At 34.6% G+C, this 19,085-nt stretch overlaps 1 protein-coding gene across 5 annotated transcripts in view; it reads left to right on the top strand.

Annotated features, from left to right (window-relative positions):
* Positions 1–11,853, top strand: part of LOC128998064 (tyrosine-protein kinase Fer) — a 66,540-nt gene extending 54,687 nt beyond the window's left edge. For 4 of the 5 annotated variants that reach the window (XM_054424037.1, XM_054424039.1, XM_054424038.1 and 1 more), the window contains 5 exons: positions 120–333; positions 2,671–2,823; positions 3,885–4,007; positions 5,792–5,914; positions 6,401–8,495. In XM_054424037.1, coding sequence (XP_054280012.1) covers positions 120–333; positions 2,671–2,823; positions 3,885–4,007; positions 5,792–5,914; positions 6,401–6,543 — 756 coding nt within the window. In that variant the 3' untranslated portion in view covers positions 6,544–8,495. Of the gene's footprint in view, positions 1–119; positions 334–2,670; positions 2,824–3,884; positions 4,008–5,791; positions 5,915–6,400; positions 8,496–9,510 lie in introns of those variants that run through there. The other variant, XM_054424036.1, reaches the window with a different exon arrangement.
* The last annotated feature ends 7,232 nt before the right edge of the window (positions 11,854–19,085 follow it).

The raw sequence follows: 19,085 nt of genomic DNA, 5'->3' as shown, positions 1-19,085 counted from the left end.
GCAATGTGAAGAAAAACATACGCCCCTATAAATAGGACAATCCTCTAAATCGTTTTGTTTGTGGAAAGAATTTATTCTGTTTAAATTGTTTGATGATTGAGCTATATTTATGATTACAGGGAAACTTTGGTGATGTATATAAGGCAAGGCTGCGCACCACAGGGCAAGAGGTTGCGGTCAAAACGTGTAGAGTCACGGTTCCAGACGAACACAAACGCAAGTTCCTTCAGGAAGGTCGAATACTGAAGCAATACGACCACCCAAACATCGTAAAACTGATAGGCATCTGTGTCCAGAAACAGCCTATAATGATAGTCATGGAGTTGGTTGTAGGTAAGATTAACTAAAATTATTCAAACTGATCATTATGAAAACACTTGTTCCTAAAGGGTGTCTAATGATACAGAAGTCACTGATATTATTCTAATGGAGTTTCAAGTATCATAATTGCAACCGTTTTCCAAAATAAAGGGGTAAAAACGGTTCATTTTATTTTTTATCTACCAAAATTTGAAGCAACGATGAAATATTTGTATATTTCTTGTCATAGGTTGTGTTTTCATCAAAACAAAAGAGAAATCATCTGTAGTATATATGTAGTGCATTTGAATACTCTCATAATTTATTTATTAATCTTTTTTATTGGAATTGTGTCTTCTTATAAAAGATAAACTACTCATATTATAGCAAAAATCACTGAAAACTCACAGATTTTGAAATACAAGAGACAGGGATGCACCCTGTTTTGCTTAGGAGTACATTTACAAAGATAGGAGTTAAGGAAAGGCCAATTGGCTGATTAGGATTATTATGTACAAGGATAGGGATCAGCTAGCTTACCTGGTAGATAGAGTCCAGATTAGCCTTGATTACACATAAAACACATGACACAACACAGAAAAACTTTAAAATAAAAAAAAAAAGTTTTTCTGTGTTGTGTCATGTGTTTTATGTGTAATCAAGGCTAATCTGGACTCTATCTACCAGGTAAGCTAGCTGATCCCTATCCTTGTACATAATAATCCATTTACAAAGATAGAATTTCACAACTAATTCACCTAAGAAAAGAGTTCCATACAGTTAACGGTACAGGAGGGTTCACAAAACAGTGATTTGAATTTGATTAGTAGTAGTTTTATTAGTAGTGATTAGTAGTAGTTGTTTGATTAATAGTAGCTTGGTGTAGTACTATTCTACTACTTCCCTCTGAAGGAGCCCCCTTTGGAAGGGAAATAGTAGATTAACACTTATACCGGATCCCCGGTCGGACAGGCCCACGGGAATTTTCACAAACACATGTTGGCAACACAGTTTACTAGGGGGATTCCATTCCCCCAATACCTTCCCCCTTTTCCTCCCCTACCTGTGATATATTATTTGTTCATTTTGCGTGGGTGCCGTGACCTAGACAGGTTGCCTGTTCATAACATGCCCGTCTCAGAAGCCCAGCGTTAGTGTGTTTTAAAGCGGGGTCTCACAGGCCCAGGGTTTCGGTTTGTGTGTTTCTAAGTGGGTTCCATTATTTTCAAATGGGGTCTCACAGACTGGGGGTTTCGGTTAGCGTCAGCCTGGGTAGGGTTTAGGTATTAGTGTTAACTTTCTTTGCTACCAATGTGAATTGATTGTGTATACATTCCTCCTTCCTTCGAGTAACAAGGTTCTAAACTAAATCCAGATGCCCTTGACCATTCTGGGTGAATGAAAGAATCAGCTGATGGAAGTCAGAAACAAAGCTGTTTTCTAATTCATTCAAGATTCATCGTTCACTTATCATCGCCTAGAAATATGTCTGGGGTATTGAACTCATAATAATCTGATCTAATATAATCTTTAGAATAGTTCGAAATAGGGATGGACGAGATTAGATTTTTAGTTTGAGACGAGACGGGATTTTTTCATTTCTCATAAAATTTCGAGACAGGATTTCGCCTTCTCATACATAACGGGAAATGCACGTTTGACATTTTAACCTTATTTTGTAACATTTTAAAATACTTAAATATTTATGACAGATGACTGGTTGAATACAAAAATAATAATAATAGGCAAGAATATTTAAAATCATTTATTGAATAACATCAATAAAAATTTTAGTATGAAAAAAACAAATATTGATTAGGTTTACCTTATCTAAAATAACTCTTACGCATAGGAATGGTGATAGTTAGGATGTAGTTCAACTTTGAAAATACCAAATTTATCAGTCTTACTAATTAAGTATCAAGAAACAATTTGTCAGTCTCTGTTATTTTTAGAATGATTTGGAAGTGACTTGTTTTGGCTACGTTTACAGTAGTAAAACATGTCTCACACTGCTTACAATTGACTTCACAAAACTTATCATCATTTGTCATGTAAAAAAAAAAAATAAAATACAAAGCAATATTTACATGTAAAGAATTATTTGAATAAGAACGCCTTCACTAAGAAAACGCAACAACAACGCGTTCCTGTGTTGCGGGTGCTGCATTGACTTTCTGCAGGCGTTTTTAGCAGTTATTTTTTAAAAAAACTTCTCTCGAAAAAATCTCGATCAAAATAAAATCTTGTCTTGTAGAACGAGATTTAAAATTTCTCAAAATTTCGTGACCCGTCCATCCTTAGTTCCAAATGTACTTAAGAAATTAGAAACCCTTCGAGGAAGCTCACTAACCTTCATCTATTGTCTAGGTGGATCTCTACTGACTTTTCTGCGCAACAATTCCTCTAGTCTTACGCAGAAGCAGTTACTCTTCATGTGCAGGGATACAGCAGCTGGCATGCGATACTTGGAGAGCAAGAACTGCATCCATCGAGACCTAGCTGCTCGGAACTGTTTAGTTGGTTAGTAACTACCTCTGGTTCCATAAAACCAAATTTTTATATGGTAAAGTTTAAATTAATATAAAGTATCAATGCTTTAAGACAGTGGCACATACTTGGGTGTGTAATTTATGAACTTAAGATAAATATGAATGCAAGGTGATTGTAGAACGGAGTGAGGTGATCTGTGTGGCTTCATTGCTGACTAAGATCAGCTGTTACACTAGTAAGGATAATTTATTAAAAGACCAATGATCAGGAACAGCTGGGCCCAGTTTCGAACCATCAAAAAGCTACTCACTTTTCTCAGAATCAAACTGGCAACTTTTTGATTACCAGGCAAGCACTATAACCACTCAGATAGCCAGCTATAATTTTTACATTAGTATAAAACATTTTCAAATCTCAGTTGATTTTTGGTCTCGTAGATTAGTCTCCTTCCGCTCTTCTCTATCCTCCGCCATCCGGATTTCTCCTCAGTCTCTTTGTATAGGTCACGTAACTCTCTATTTTTTTCATATCCACCAAACTCCTCCAAAAACGGGGTGAGATATTTTCTGAGGAATTTTATTTTCAAAAGCTACAAACGGTCTTAAGTTTTTCTTGGAAAGGACCCATGTATCACTTCCATGCAATAACACTAGCTATATTATAGTATAATAGTGGTCTTGTACAATCTTAGTTTTGAACATCTTGATACAAGTTTGAATGAAGTTTTGTACAGGCCCTTAAGCTCGTATTGGCATTTGCTAGTTAACTTTCTATATCTCTGATGTAAGCGTTTTTCTACCATAGTGGATGGTTTTAGTTTTTTTCTTCATTTAGCTCTTACATTCTTTTATAAAGTTTTCAGCTTTGTCACCTTAAGCCATACAAGAATAAATTAATTTACTGTGGTATATAGTTGGATAACTTGTTTATTTAAATAATGTAATATGATTCAATTTGTTGTTATATTTTTCTCATTTTACCGAAACTATTTTAAACCTGCTTACCCACCACCTCTTAACAAAGTTTTGAAAACTGTTGTGAGGCTTTTTGTCATGCCAGCACCACAATAGTTATTTAGATATTGGTTTTAGGAGCTGATAATGTCGTCAAGATCTCAGACTTCGGAATGTCAAGAGAGGAAGAAGAATATATCGTGTCTGATGGAATGAAGCAGATACCTATAAAATGGACGGCACCAGAAGCATTGAATTTTGGTAGGTATACAAACTATCAGTTGACAAAGTCTCTTCAATGATTTGTTAAAGATTATTTTAGGATATTAAATGTCAACACCTGATACAATCTTTATCCAACAAACTGAGAATAATTCTTGGTTTCAGAAATAGCACAATTCTTGTATATAGTAAAGTTAGATAAAAACCGACTCCCTTCAAAAAGATCATGGTTCTAGGAAAAAAATGCCTTTAAATTGTGTACCTATCAGATCCTATCTGACCAGTAAAAATAGCACCAAAAACTAAACAAACCCATTTTGGTTACTGCTCTTAAAAGAGACATTTCCTGTAACATTTTGTTTGAAATGTATTATCATAATATATTCAGTTTGGTAAACATGTTAACCAATTTGAAATTTTTTATCCAGCAGGAATTATACACAATAAAAATATGTAGATACAAATATCAAACAGCAATTTTTCATGTAACCATTTAGGTCAAGACTCAAGATCAAGATTTGTAAAGGTAATGGAAAGGAAGGTTGAGAAAAGTGTTGTTCTAGAATGCAGCCATAGACTATCCGATTTCTGCTCACAAAATGTCTCCGATGTACTTTTCAGTTTTCTGGCAGGCTACACACTCATATCTGTTACTAAAGGCAGGGGGGAAATTGTGGAAGATTCGTTATTTTTCTATAAGAACATGTGTTAAGTTTTGGGTGGCGATGCTGCAAAACAAAGGCGAAGTGGAACGAACGTTCAAAGAAATAGAGTTTGTTTTCTACTATTCTTTAGATAGTGTTTCCCATACCCCCATTGTCATTCCTTAATATAAAATCTGCTGACAAAATGACACACAAGTGGTTTTAACCATATACAAGAGATGTGTTCTGGCAAAGCTTTGTACAAAGATGTGCCGTGCACGTCACTTTTATATATATATTCTCAGCGCGCGAGCAACAACTTACTGGCCTAAGCGTATCAGCTGTCAACGGCAATAGAACTAAAAACAACGACCATACGAGAAATCTCTCTCGTTCGCCTTGGCTCTTGGACATCGCCGGAATCTTTTGCTGACAGCTCCAAAATAAACATAAGTATTAAGTATCTAAGTAATTTGCATAATTAATTAATAATTAATTGCATAAGTAATTGTCTTCTCCTTAAGAGAAGCCGACATCAGCTTGTCGAAACAAGGTCTAAATTCACATGTTTCTAAATTGTTCAATAATTATGTGCTGTCAATTCGATTAATTAATTGCCAAATTACCTTACTTCTATCAGGTTCCATTTTACACGATTAGTTCATCAATCAGTAATCTTGTAAATGCAATTCTTACATATTCAGGTAGTGGGTTAGTTATAAGATTTTCATGTTATAAATTACTCAAATCACAGCTCATCAAAGCTGGCTTAAGGTGTTAACGGCAATGGGCACGATCAACCTCAGGGTAAAAACCTTTCTTTTAAAATAGACAGTTAACAGCCCTTCCTAATTTCTCAACTTTATAGTAATTTGTTAATATATATTTCCAGGTCCCAATCCTCACGCATCCATACCACTCTTCCATTAACTTATTCCACAGACATGCTCAACCAATTCAATTAGTATTACCCAGTCACACAAATTTCCGACATATTGTTACAAAGAGAATGCAACAAAAAACAAACTTCCTCATCAGGGTTTGCTATATTCTTTATTTTATCACGCCAACTGTTAGCTATGACTCTAACTAATTTGTCTAGGAACAAAATAGTTACTCCATTTCTTGTGACTTGCAATAATCACAGTTATTTTTTTATTTCATAATGATTTTCCTCAGGTAAATACACCAGTTTGTGCGACGTATGGAGTTATGGAGTTTTAATGTGGGAGATTTTCGCCAAGGGAGGAACTCCATATCCAGGATACTCCAACTCCAAAGCCAGAGAGAAAATCGATCAAGGTAAACTAGGAATCATCAAACAATCAGACTTCAGCTGTCTTTTTTTCTAGACAGAACAAGGACATATGGCAAAAAATATGAATTTACTCCTTCATGTGTAAATTTTCTTGATGCCAAAGGAATATTTTGTTTCAAGGAATAATATGTAAATTATTATTAGCTATCATGATATTCAGAGTCCTAAACAAAAACATTTGTCGTCATGTAGAATAAACCAATGAATGCTTGTTTGTGGATATTTCATAAAATTAAGTATCGGGCAAACCCCTGTCATGACATTAATGAGTAACTATTTCTTGGTTGTTTACCATAATTTTATATTATTGGTATTGTAATTTCTGCATATCAAACCTTATGAGCCTTCACTACAGTTCAGTCTGTACTAATTTTCAAAGCCATATTTCTTAACTATCAATTAAATATAAATGTCTTTCTAGCAATAATTGTTGACACATCCTCTCATAATGAATCCTTTTTGCTCCCCAGGTTATCGAATGCCAGCCCCTGAAGGAACCCCAGATGAAATTTACCAGCTCATGCTGTGCTGTTGGGAGTACCAGCCTGAAAACCGTCCACACTTCGACAGAATCTTCACCATTGTGGAGAAAATCTGCTATGGTTCCACATAGCATCGGCTGAGGGGAGGTCCGTATAATTCAAGACTAGTGTCTGTCTTCAAAAGGAATTCATTGAAAATGTTTCACCGCTGAAAACTTCTTTCATTGATCAAGATGTAAAACTCACCATATGTTTTTCATTCATATCTCATTACATTTTTAAGCTCATTTTGAATGGTTGTTCTTTTGTATGTTTGTTCTCTTGTATGATTGTTCTATTGTATGTATACTTCTGTTATTTTAATTTTAACATGAATATTTTTTTCAAGATTTAGTTTTAGTTTATGTCTTTTTGTTGTTTTCTTTGTTACTTTACTATGTGCTTTTCCATGATTCCAGCCAGTTTAGCTATCCTAAAGTCATTGTTGAATTGATATAATTAAGGCACAATAGTTGTATATCTGAAAAGCTGATTTTGTATAAATCAAAGCAGGACTAATGACAGGCCATTATCATTCAAACTTCAAACAGACTTTTGCATCTTTACATATAACAAGGAACAGGATGATTCAATTCTCAATACAAAAGCTTCTTTGATAGTCTAAGCTCCTTTAGTGACATCTGCAGCAATATAATCCAAGTTTTTGCAATTGTTAAAGATCTGCAAAAGCTGAAAAAGATGCAAATATCATCAGATTAATCCCAATTATGGAGGAGATTAAACTGCCACTGTAAAAAATTAGTTGAAAGGACTGAGTCCATGATATGACTTACATGCCCATGAGAAATTCCACAGAAATGCTGTTGGCTATGAGGTATGAAGCTGAAATTGAATTTGCCAGCTTGTTAGCATCCTCATGCACTTCTATCCCTAAGTGTCAATGGAGCGTCACCTTTTGCACCTGGACAGCGCACATATGGTTGTGAGGAGGACCCAGACCATCTTGAATTGCACTCGCAAATTTCCAATGCCTTCAAAACTGTCTGGCTATCTGCTAAGATGGAAATGCTCATCTCCTTGAAACTCTGCTTCAAGTTCTTCCTTGGTACATTCTAAGATCGTTGTGATCTTGGCTTTGAAGACCTTTGGATGTATTTCCATATGGAGACATAAGTCCATCCAATTAAATTGCAGGCTTTGGTGTACCATTCCAAGTCCAAGTGTGGAAGAGGCTTTCCTCCAGACACTCTCCACTCTTTCCAAGATGGAAGAACATTGAATGAGTTTCCGAAGCAGAAGCAGATCGGCTTGTCTAAAAACCTCCAGCGGCATAATACTCACAGTTCATATGTGTTCACCCAAAGGTTTTCACCTTGAAATTGGTATACAGCCTTGCTCATAATTACCTGGTAAAGATAAATCACTCTCAGGCTGTGAAGATGGTCCAGCAAAGCTCCCGAATTGGGCCATCTCAGACCACACAAGTGAACTGTATGCAATGGCAGGTATGACCACAAAACATACATTGCATGAGCATGAGCAGCCCCCTGGTCTTTCCAGACTATCTGTATACACCAGGATATTCTCCTCTTTAACCATTTGAATTTTAATACACTTTCAACTAGATATTAATTTACTATCCTCTAAATTTCAGGCAGGGCCGGTTTAACCCATACGCGAACTACGCGGTCGCATATGGCGTCACAAAAAAGTGGCGCCAACAGGACACAATTTTTTTCCAGAAGACAAAATTGGAAACATCTTTACTGACAAGTGAACAACTTAATTTTTATTTGTTCAGAGTTCAATCCAAAGCATTTATTCTGTTTGTACCAACAGCACATGAAAAATGTGTATACTTGTACAGCACTTCAACTCAAGGCATTAAATTGCAGTTTCGATTTGTAGTAAGCAGATGTTCGGCAGCGTACAGCGTGGCGCCTGTGGGTTTCATTTCATGACTCATGGTCAAGATAAGCGCTCAGCGCCACTTGTCACAACAAGAAACTTCCCGAAAAAAGTCTTTTATTGCAAGTATTCTTCTAACCTAAACTTATAAAAAAGTTCTTCCCAAAAAAATTTCACAAATCGGGTTAACTTATGTTCATGGGGGTTGAGGTGGGGGGGGGGAATTCTAGGTGGTGCTGATTTGGGTGTTCGCTTAACTCTGAAAAATTCCTAGAACCGGCCCTGATTTCAGGTACCTCTAAATCAGCAACTAATATTGCAAGACTAATATTGCTGATCACAGCATGTATAAATTCCCTTTTAACAATCAAACTTGAAATTAGAAATCATTTAACAGAGGGGCTTTAAATAATTACGATTATCACTAACTTTACCCATTCATAACTGAAAACTATATTCTGCTTTAATATTCAATACAAATTTCAACCTAACTGACTGGTCTACTTATCGTATCGTAAGATTTGTATATCACTTGGAAATTCTATATTTGTACCACTTTTTAAGAAAGGCCACTGCACACCATAATGCTTTGACGTTATAATACATTTTTTCTTCACAGATATAAAGCACTCTTTTGGTAAACTATTGATTTTCTATCTGTATAGATGGTACCTACTGTAAATAATTTTACTAACAATTTCTAATCCATAAATCTCAATTATTAGTTTAACTATTCAAAAATACACCTTGATAGGTAGTAGCTCACTTGTTTGCGCAGAAGTCTGCGAAACTAAGGCAGCTATGTAGGTTAAAGTCAGAATACCATTCCTTAAAATTTATTCCTGTTCATTCTTCTTCTGAATGAACATGTCTTCTTTTCTTCTTCTTTGTTTGTTTTTAGTTTCTTCTTTTGTATATGATTCACTGTCTTTGAAGCCCATGTGGACAGATGCCCATGTGAAAGGTTAGATGCTGCTAATAGTGCTAATATCTTAAAAAGAACTATTAAATATGTAGAAGTTAGAGTAGATTTAACACAACGCTTAAAAAGTGGCATAAATGTACCTATACATTTTCCAATATAGTGAAATTATTTCATTGTTATTAGTTGTGATTTTCCAAAATTATGCTATGATAACTTTAAAACTTTTTCAAAATTTCTTAAATGAATATATTTCTTATGATTACAGCGGATCACTGGAAACACAGGGTTTTTCAGTGTAACCTGTAATGTGATGTTCCAGCTAGCTCCTCTTTATCTACTGAGTTCAAAAAGGTACTAAAACGGATGTGATCAGTTTTTTTACAAAGACTTTTACATACAAAACTTACTACCTATCCCTTATAAAATAACCATTTTAAGCTTTAACTTATTGTATTCTATTTATTGCCATACTAGTGCCATATGATTTTACCGTAGATTTCAAGTCATTTTGTTAGTAGGTTTGGTAGAGCGATGGAAATTTCAAACGAGTCTATTCAGTTAGTTGTATGAGTGCTTTTAGATTATGGTTCTTTATGAAATATTGTGGTAATTTACAATAAGCTAATATAACCACTTATCTAAATATTTATACGATGTATTTTAGTTGATGAAAATTCAATGTAGTGTTTACAAATCATATAGAATTTTGTATTGGTCCGCAAAAATCAATTGTTATTCAAATATGTTAATTAAATTATATCTCAAGTACCTAACATTATATGTATGTTCAACAAGTATATTATTGAGTACTACTGTTTATCCAATAATATATAATAAAATAGTGAATTTTCATTTTGAAGCCTTAGTTTAGTAGGTTTGATAGAGAGGTGGAAATTATAAATAAATAATTACTTGAGGACCATAACTTTATACGTATCCTTAGCCAGTATATTGATTATTACTGTTTATAAAAAAATAATGTACTTTAGAAAATTATTATCTCTGTACAAAAGAGTACCAAACCCAAACCCCAAAAAATTACATTTTTGGAACACTTGGCTTCAATTTTAAATGTACTTTTAAACAAATTTCGAATTTCAGGAAAACTGTTTATTTTTTAAGTGATAAGCGGTCAATTTGTATATCATGTCAAATTATTTGTACCATCCAAAAAATAACAATTCATGCCTTTGAGTTCAGAACAAACTGGGGGTCATTGTTTGGGTAGTTTCAATGTATAATTTTGTTAAGAAGCAGTTCAAAACCATTCTACTATATTTTACCCCCAAAATTTTAAGACTTTTTTTTAAATGGAATTTTTACCAAGTCACTAGTCAAATGACATCCGTGACTGACTAGCATTTTGTCATTGTCTAAATGTTAAGTGTGAAAAATCCAAATAGAACAACTCAATTAATTATACAACCAATTTCCTTTTTGTGAACTATTTTTACCAGGACCAGATTTTATACAATGCAAATTAACAATGTACTTTTTGGAACATATTCTTTTGCGATATTTCGTAGCCTTATAATGCAATATTCACCCCTTATAGATTCTATAGTAACGTTGTCCTTTAGCACTTCAACATTTTTAATTTACTATGTGCTATTAAATATTCTCTCATCCGTTACTAATCATCTACGTTAACAAATTTTTATCATGTAACTCGTTACCATTAAATCATTTATTGAGTGTTTACTGTATATATGTAGTAACTTGAGTAGCATTATTATGTTCTCATTTAGTTAAGATATTGTATAAAGTATTTAAGATAGCCATATTTATTTTTACATAGAAGTATCTCTTTGAATTAATGTTGAATTTAATTTTAATATTTTTACAGTACACTCCCGATTAACCGAGGTTGTTAGGACCGAGACTACATCGGTTACTGAGAATCTCAGATAACGTGGTCTTTTAGATTTTGAGGTTAGCGGTTACGGTACCACATTAAGAAGTCATAGACTTGTAAAATGTTTGTTTTAATAATTCACAGTGAATCAAAGATGATAAATCGATTTTTTCATGGAAACATTTTTTTTAATAAGGCAGTTTTATTAAATAAACAATAATCCAAACATGCTCAACACTTCTTAAATTGTCTTGAAAAACTCTAATTCAAACTCCTCGTATTAACAAAAACACAGTACAGTAGATCTTTCTAGTTTATAAAAAACTTGTCAATAAAACACAATGTGGTAAATCTTTCTAGTTTATAAAAGTATAAAACTACTTTTTCTTTGAGTTTGGCCTGAATTACTTGACACAATCGTCATTATCCAAACATTGTTATATGACAAAGACTGGCAATAGGCGATGCAAGCAGGCAATGCCCGATCGGAATATAATCTTAGCTCAGATAACTAGGGCTCGGGTAATCAAGAGTGTACTGTAACCTTTTATGCAAGAATAAAATTGGAAGTGTGTAAGAACACATGATCCTTTTTTCCTGAAAAGTTTTTTAAGAAGTCTGTTGAATACTTTTTCAGTGCAATGTCTTTCTATAATCGTGTTGTTTTATCATATTTATAGTTATTGTTAATGTTGATTTGAGTCATTGTAAATTTAAGATTTTTAAGTGATTAAATTTCCATGTATTACTGTACTCTTTATTTCCTTCCTAGTTCCAATAACTTGCATTCACTAATGTCTTTTATAATAACACAAACTGATGCATATAAATTGTAAAGTCCAATATTCAGTACCAGCTTGACAAATCTTCCTGAAATGTAATCTCTATAAAATAGAACAACCAAATCTTAGGAAGTTAGTCTTAGGTAGTTAATGTAAAATCAAGTTAAAATAAGTTTTTGTGTAACGTCTGATAAAAAGTAGAATCTGCAGATTTCATATAACACTAATGTGTTATTCCATGTGTGAAATTCTGTCCTTTCATTTTAATCTCTGATTTGAGCTTTTTGATAGAGATATAGATAGATAGTATAGATTTTTTGAAGCTTATACAACAGCAAAAGGCGATTGATGAGTTTGAACACAGAAAATAAGGGGCTGTGAGTGAGAATGTACTTTTAGAAGGTTTTTGATCATAAGCCAGAAGCGAGTGCAGTAAATTTTACTGATTGTTATGAGTTGTTATGACAACATAATATCTGAACCTGGCATAAAATTTGCCAATAAAAATGTGTACTATCCAATTACAGTAAGGCTGATAACCAGCATGATGAATATATAGCCTAAGAACTTAAATTACGGAGGAATTTTAAAATTAATATTCCAGTAACTTACGAAATTAACGCCAGATAAATAATTACCGCCCCCCTTACTTTTAAAAGCGTTTAGATGTCCTTTGCATAAGTATTTCCTCCATAATAATGCACCATGCACCATGAAACTGATCAAAAGGAACAAAGTTGGAATAAATTAAATAACATAATTAAATAAAATGTTTTCCTATTCTGTAGTTTTTGTTGTCTGTTGTCTCTGTCTTCTCTCTTCTTCTGCCTGTCGGTGTTAGTTGGTTTGGTTTTTTTAACAAAGTTTTATTTACAATCTGTTTTACAAACAATAAGTAAATATGATGGCATTTATATAAATAAAATACAAATTGGAAAACATCAAGCAGCTAAACTTGTTTTTTACGTTTTGGGTGGTTGGTTGGCGCTATGGAAGCCAATCGATTTACGATATTCGATAGTAGTTCTTTTCATACTACGACGATCGATAACCGTATGCCTACCATATCGTTGTGAACCCAGCTCTATCCGTCACGGCGCAGTGTGGGGGGTTTTTGTTCTCCAGGGAAGGTCTCTATATCGAATCGGCAAGGACCTGCACACCCAAAATCTTCAAAAAAAGGTAGGTAACTGCTTGCCTCTTAGACAATCCCTTTTACGATACATATGAATATCTTAATACATGTATAGAAATTAGATTTTAGTTATATAGATGTGTGACAATCTGTTTTAATTAACTGTATTAGTCATATGATAATGCCCATTTCATACATGATCAACGGCAAATAAGTCATTTCATTTCATTTCTAGTGCGGCCATGTCTCTGGAGTTTTGGTCCTCCAGGGAACATCTAGTGAGAGTTATAAGCCAATCATCGGCCTCAGGTAAGAGGCACGACTCTCGGCTTTTCAAACAATGGATAAAACTGCAGATTGTTTTCAAACAATGGATAAAACTGCAGATTGCGTGCACTAGCATCTCACGTTCCTCATCACTAGTGGCAAGAACCTCTTGTGCGAAGGGGTGGGTAATTGTGGGAGAGCTTCTCACGCCAATTTAAGAAAATCTTTAAATTTATTTTATAACTTTGTAGTTAGAAAAATTAACTTTTTAATTATAAAATAATTTTATTTAAAAAATTTTTAACTATAAAATTAATTTTAACTTAAATTTTTTTATTATAAAATTTAACTGTCATAACCTAACCTAACCAACCAAACTTGCTGATAATATAAAAAAAGATATAAGTTAAGGTAAAAATCAAATGACGGTTTACTTATAATTTTTAATTACTGTATAAAATAAATTTTAATTTTTTTTTATAAAAAAAAATTACCGTCATAACCTAACCAAACTTGCTGATAATATAAAAAATATAAAATAAAAACCAAATTAAGGTTTATTAATAAAAAAATAGTTCTTAAAAAATAAAAAATATAAAATAAAAACCAAATTAAGGTTTATTAATAAAAAAATAGTTCTTAAAAAATAAAGTTAAAATTAAAAAATTAGCATAATCTTGGACAGAAAGTTGATGATGCCGGAGAGTTTCGAACCGGAGACCCTTCGTCCCTTCGATTACCAGTCTGAGACGCTAGCAACAACGCCACGAATATTGATGGAATTTATGTGTCTCGTTACGGTAATGGCATTGACTTTATATCTAAACGTAATGGTGTTCCCTCAAGAGTAGAGTGACGTCACGCCTCCCACTCCTTCGCACAAGAGGTTCTCGCCACTAGTGATGAGGAACGGGAGGTGCTATAATTGAGAGCGATTGTGAAGAAAAATTATGTTACATCATCTATCTTCTTCGCAATCGCAATGATGTTAGAGCAAATTGGGGTGGTCATATACTGCATGTACAAAATCACAGCGAGAGCTGGACATTCAACTTAGGAGACACCTAGCGGCAGTTAAACAAACTGTTACGAACGCGAATGTTAGTGACACCTGGTAGATAGCGCCCCAGCGCCAGTTCGACTTCGAGTCGAGTTCACCACTCTTCGCAGTGACTACAACGTTGCTACACCATCTTCTGAGAATTCGTTATTCACAATTTTTAAAAAGCCGAGAGTCGTAATGATCTTACGATGATTGGCTTATAACTCTCAGAATTAGAATTAAATTAATCTAGTTGTCGAGTTTTCTCAAAACATCGATGTTTCGATCAAGAGGAATCGATGGCATAAAAACATCGATGATTTCAATTCAATTAATTTATTCAGAATAAATAAACATTACATATCACTTTAACATTAAATAATCTGAAATTAGGTTCATGCGAAGCAAAGCCAGAGTGCAGGGACCGAGTCGCAAACATCAAGTGAAATAACTATATAATAACAAATACATAGAATATCAATTACATTAAATTGTGACAAAAATATATTACTATTACCTGTATTATTTTTTGCGTAATCCCTATTATAATTATTCTAATAGCTAATTACTACATATTTGTAATATAATGGTGCGGTAATGTAAATCCGAGATACAATTATCATGATGAACTATGTACAACTTTTAATCTAAATAGTAATAATAGGAAACAATATTCAAACTTTTATCAAAAGGACAATACTGGACGTAAAAAAAATGTATTATTTTTTGCGTAATCGCTTTTATGAATCTAATAGATAATTACTACATATATGTATGTAATAGAATGGTGAGGTAATGTAAATCCGAGATACAATTATCATGATGAACTATATACAACTTTGAATCTAAATAGTAATAATAGGAAACAATATTCAAACTTTTATCAAAAGCTGCACGTAAAAAAAAATCAAGCCTTGGGAAGGTATGTAGATTAAATATACTATTGAAATAATCAGCACAGGAAACTGCTCACGCATACACATACACATACTCGCACGTACAAGATAACTAATAAAGTGTATTTTTTGTAAAATATTAATAGCTTAGTATAAAATAAATAAATTTGCCAAGTTTGATCAAAATTTGTCCATAAACAAGGAAACTACATTTTACAATATTCTTAATAAGAATAACATGGGAATTTTAAATTTACAACTGTTTACCATAACCGTACAAAAACTGAGGGCCTACTAAATTATTTGTTTTTTAAGCTCTTTTAAAAAGGTCTAGAGAGAAATTGGGAAATTGTGTGTTTTGAGGGTTAAAAATGAGAAAAACGATTTTTTACCTCATAAAACCCCGTTCCCAGTTCCGATCATGCTGGTTCGCGAACTTTTCAAGTTTATCCCGCCTTAAAATTACTCAAGTTAACGCGTTCACGGTGTTTTTGGCCTCTGGGGACATCAAAATGAAAAAGTAAATCGGTCCCGGGTCTAGGTCTTACAGTTCCACCTATGGTTAATAGCTACTTCCTTATAGGGAAATTCGCTAAAAAGTGTTAATCACTCTTTGGGTAGTGGGTAGTGGCTGATTATTTGTTTATTTATAAAAGGTGTTTACTGTTGGAAATGGCAATAATGGGATTTGTGAATTGAGTTATACAAATTATTGGCTTTCGTTTTTTTACTACCCCTTTAATCTCTATATAATCGCCAAACCAAGAAGCGTGGGGGCTCTTATCAATTTGTTACACAAATTAAACTATTAAGTTATAATTTATCAAGGACTGAGTGAGCCAAATCAGTAGAAGTTCCTTCACAATGGGGAAGTAAATATTTAAATAATTTAACAAAAAATGCATTGAAGAAATTGCTTGTAGTTAGGCTATCACTATTTTCACTATCATTGCCGTTCACAACAATTCGTCTCACAGCTAGATGTCGTTTAAACCACATCAACATCATTTTTGTTGTAGATATTTTACAATACACTAACAACCGTCTAAAATACATAGCTATATTATTAATACAGGTAATGAATACTTTAATCTAACAACAGTAATAACACATTGATGCAATAATAATAACAATAATGCCGTAGCCGTATACGAATGTAATAAAAGATACAAACTAGCATTGGCTTTCGCAACAGTTCGTCTATTCACGGCTAGGAGCGCTAGGAATCACTAGCATTGACGGTCGCAACAGTACGTCATATTGTCATATAAATGGCCAATGTCGGAGGTCCACGGTCCAGCCGCAGAAGGCTGTTGATGTCTGCGGTCCAGTCAGTGCTCCTGTACGGTGCGGAGGTCTGGGCAGACGCTCTCAATAAGGAGGTATATAGGATGCGGCTCGCCCGAGTGCAGCGTCAGGCAGCACTAAGGGTAGCATCTGCCTATCGAACAGTGTCCGAACCCGCCGTCCTGGTGGTTGCTGGAGTCATCCCCGTCAAACTTTTGGCGGCGGAGAGGAAGGCAATTTATCAGCGCCGTGGGGAGGACCAGGCAAGTATTGAGGAACGCACCCGGACCTTCCAGCTGTGGCAGGAGAGCTGGGAACAGGAGACAAGGGGGCTCTGGACCAGGCGACTGATACAACAGGTCCAACCTTGGGTTAATCGGCGGTGCGGAGAGGTGAACTTCTACCTCACCCAATTTCTGACGGGTCACGGCTTTTTCCGGTCGTACTTGTTCAGGATGGGCAAAGCCGTGTCACCCGATTGCATATACTGCCCAGGCATTCCCGATGACGTGGAACACACTTTCTTCCACTGCCAGCATTGGGAAAGGCCCCGCCTAGAGGCTCAACAGTTCGTAGGACTGCTGTCGGTGGACACGGTCATACCGATGATGATGGAGGGTGAGGACAATTGGACCTGTGTGTCACTTAACATCCAGGGTGTTCTCCGCGCCAAGAAGCTTGACCTCGACCGGGATGCGGTGTAGGTCAAAAAATAAATAATGCCAGAAACGGTGCGAGCCCTGTGGGCTTAGGTCACATGTTGGCCTGACTTGAAGTAATGTGACAAACAATTCCAGGTCTGTGTCCAACAGAGTAGAGGGGGTTTTTTAGTGAGTAGTCTGTGATAAACTCAGGAGTCTCACACTACAGGCTAGCTACCTGTGTGCGTAAAAGCATTTTCCCTCCTCAACCTAAAAAAAAAAAAAAAAGTACGTCATATTGCCGCTAGGTGCCTCTAGCGATGGGATTCCCACCGTCACAACAGTACGTCATATTGCCGCTAGATGCCTCTAGTGATGAAATTCCCACCGTCGCAACAGTACGTCATATTGCCGCTAGGTGTCTCTAGCGATGGAATTCCCACCATCGTTTATCTATCTATCTTATTTATCTATATTTTTAATTCTATTAAGTGCAATAATAAACTGAACGTTATCCTGACAATTAAACCCAGCATAGATTCTAAAAATAACACGATTTTTAAATTTAAACCTATGTTAGTATACTGAATAGGCGATTTTAGTTGCAGACTCTCGTCGGGAATTTGTGGTAGCTGATAGACGACTTCCCAAATTTGCTCCAACCAATTCGCTACGCCTTCGCAGTGACTACTACGTTGCTACATCATCTTCTGTGGATTCATTATTCAGAATTTTTAAAAAGCCGAGAGTCGTAATGATCTTACGATGATTGGCTTATAACTCTCAGAATTAGAATTAAATTAATCTAGTTGTCAAGTTTCCTCAAAACATCGATGTTTCGATCAAGAGGAATCGATGGCATAAAAACATCGATGTTTTTCAATTCAATTTATTTATTCAGAAAAAATAAACATTACATATCACTTTAACATTAAATAATCTGAAATTAGGTTCATGCGAAGCAAAGCCAGAGTGCAGGGACCGAGTCGCAAACATCAAGTGAAATAACTATATAATAACAAATACATAGAATATCAATTACATTAAATTGTGACAAAAATATATTACTATTACCTGTATTATTTTTTGCGTAATCCCTATTATAATTATTCTAATAGCTAATTACTACATATTTGTAATATAATGGTGCGGTAATGTAAATCCGAGATACAATTATCATGATGAACTATGTACAACTTTTAATCTAAATAGTAATAATAGGAAACAATATTCAAACTTTTATCAAAAGGACAATACTGGACGTAAAAAAAATCGAGCCTTGGGAAGGTATGTAGATTAAATATGCTATTGAAATAATCAGCACAGAAAACTGGCGTTCACGCACGCACACACACACATACTCGCACGTACACATCAGGTAATTTTGGAAATATGTAGTTAGCAATATAAAAAGCAAAAGTACAGTTTATAGTTTTGTTCAATCTGGGAACGGCAATACCAGTATTAAGAGCATACCGGATGAAAAGGTTATAGTCGGTGTTGGGAAAAAATTTCAGCTTTTTGAATAGGTATAAAATGAGGTATCTAACAAATAATTGTGAGATTTTAAAAACTTTAAATTCGTCAAAAATAAGGTTTGAGGGATATGTACGGGATTTCCGAAAAGCTGCCTTCATGATTGATTTCTGAATTGCATTAAGAGGATAACTTCATGATTAGTATTGTACGTGTTATTAAATTTACGGAAAGTAAATCAAAGAAACGTCTTATAACACTTAAAATATATATTGACGCTTATACTGTTACTCACAAGACGGTAAATATACAAATACCCCCACCACAGCAAACCTGCAGACTAAGCGAATTTCCGTGCCACCTACGGTAATAGCTACTTCCCTATAGGGAAATTCGATAAAAAGATGGTAAGTGGTGATCGATTTCGATTGGACACTCCAATCATCGAATGACATACGT

The sequence above is a fragment of the Macrosteles quadrilineatus genome, unplaced genomic scaffold, assembly GCF_028750875.1.
Source record: "Macrosteles quadrilineatus isolate MER2022 unplaced genomic scaffold, UCM_ALF_1.0 Scaffold_7__1_contigs__length_78375512, whole genome shotgun sequence".
In the NCBI taxonomy this organism is placed as follows: domain Eukaryota; kingdom Metazoa; phylum Arthropoda; class Insecta; order Hemiptera; family Cicadellidae; genus Macrosteles; species Macrosteles quadrilineatus.
This window is presented reverse-complemented; position numbering and strand designations above follow the sequence as displayed.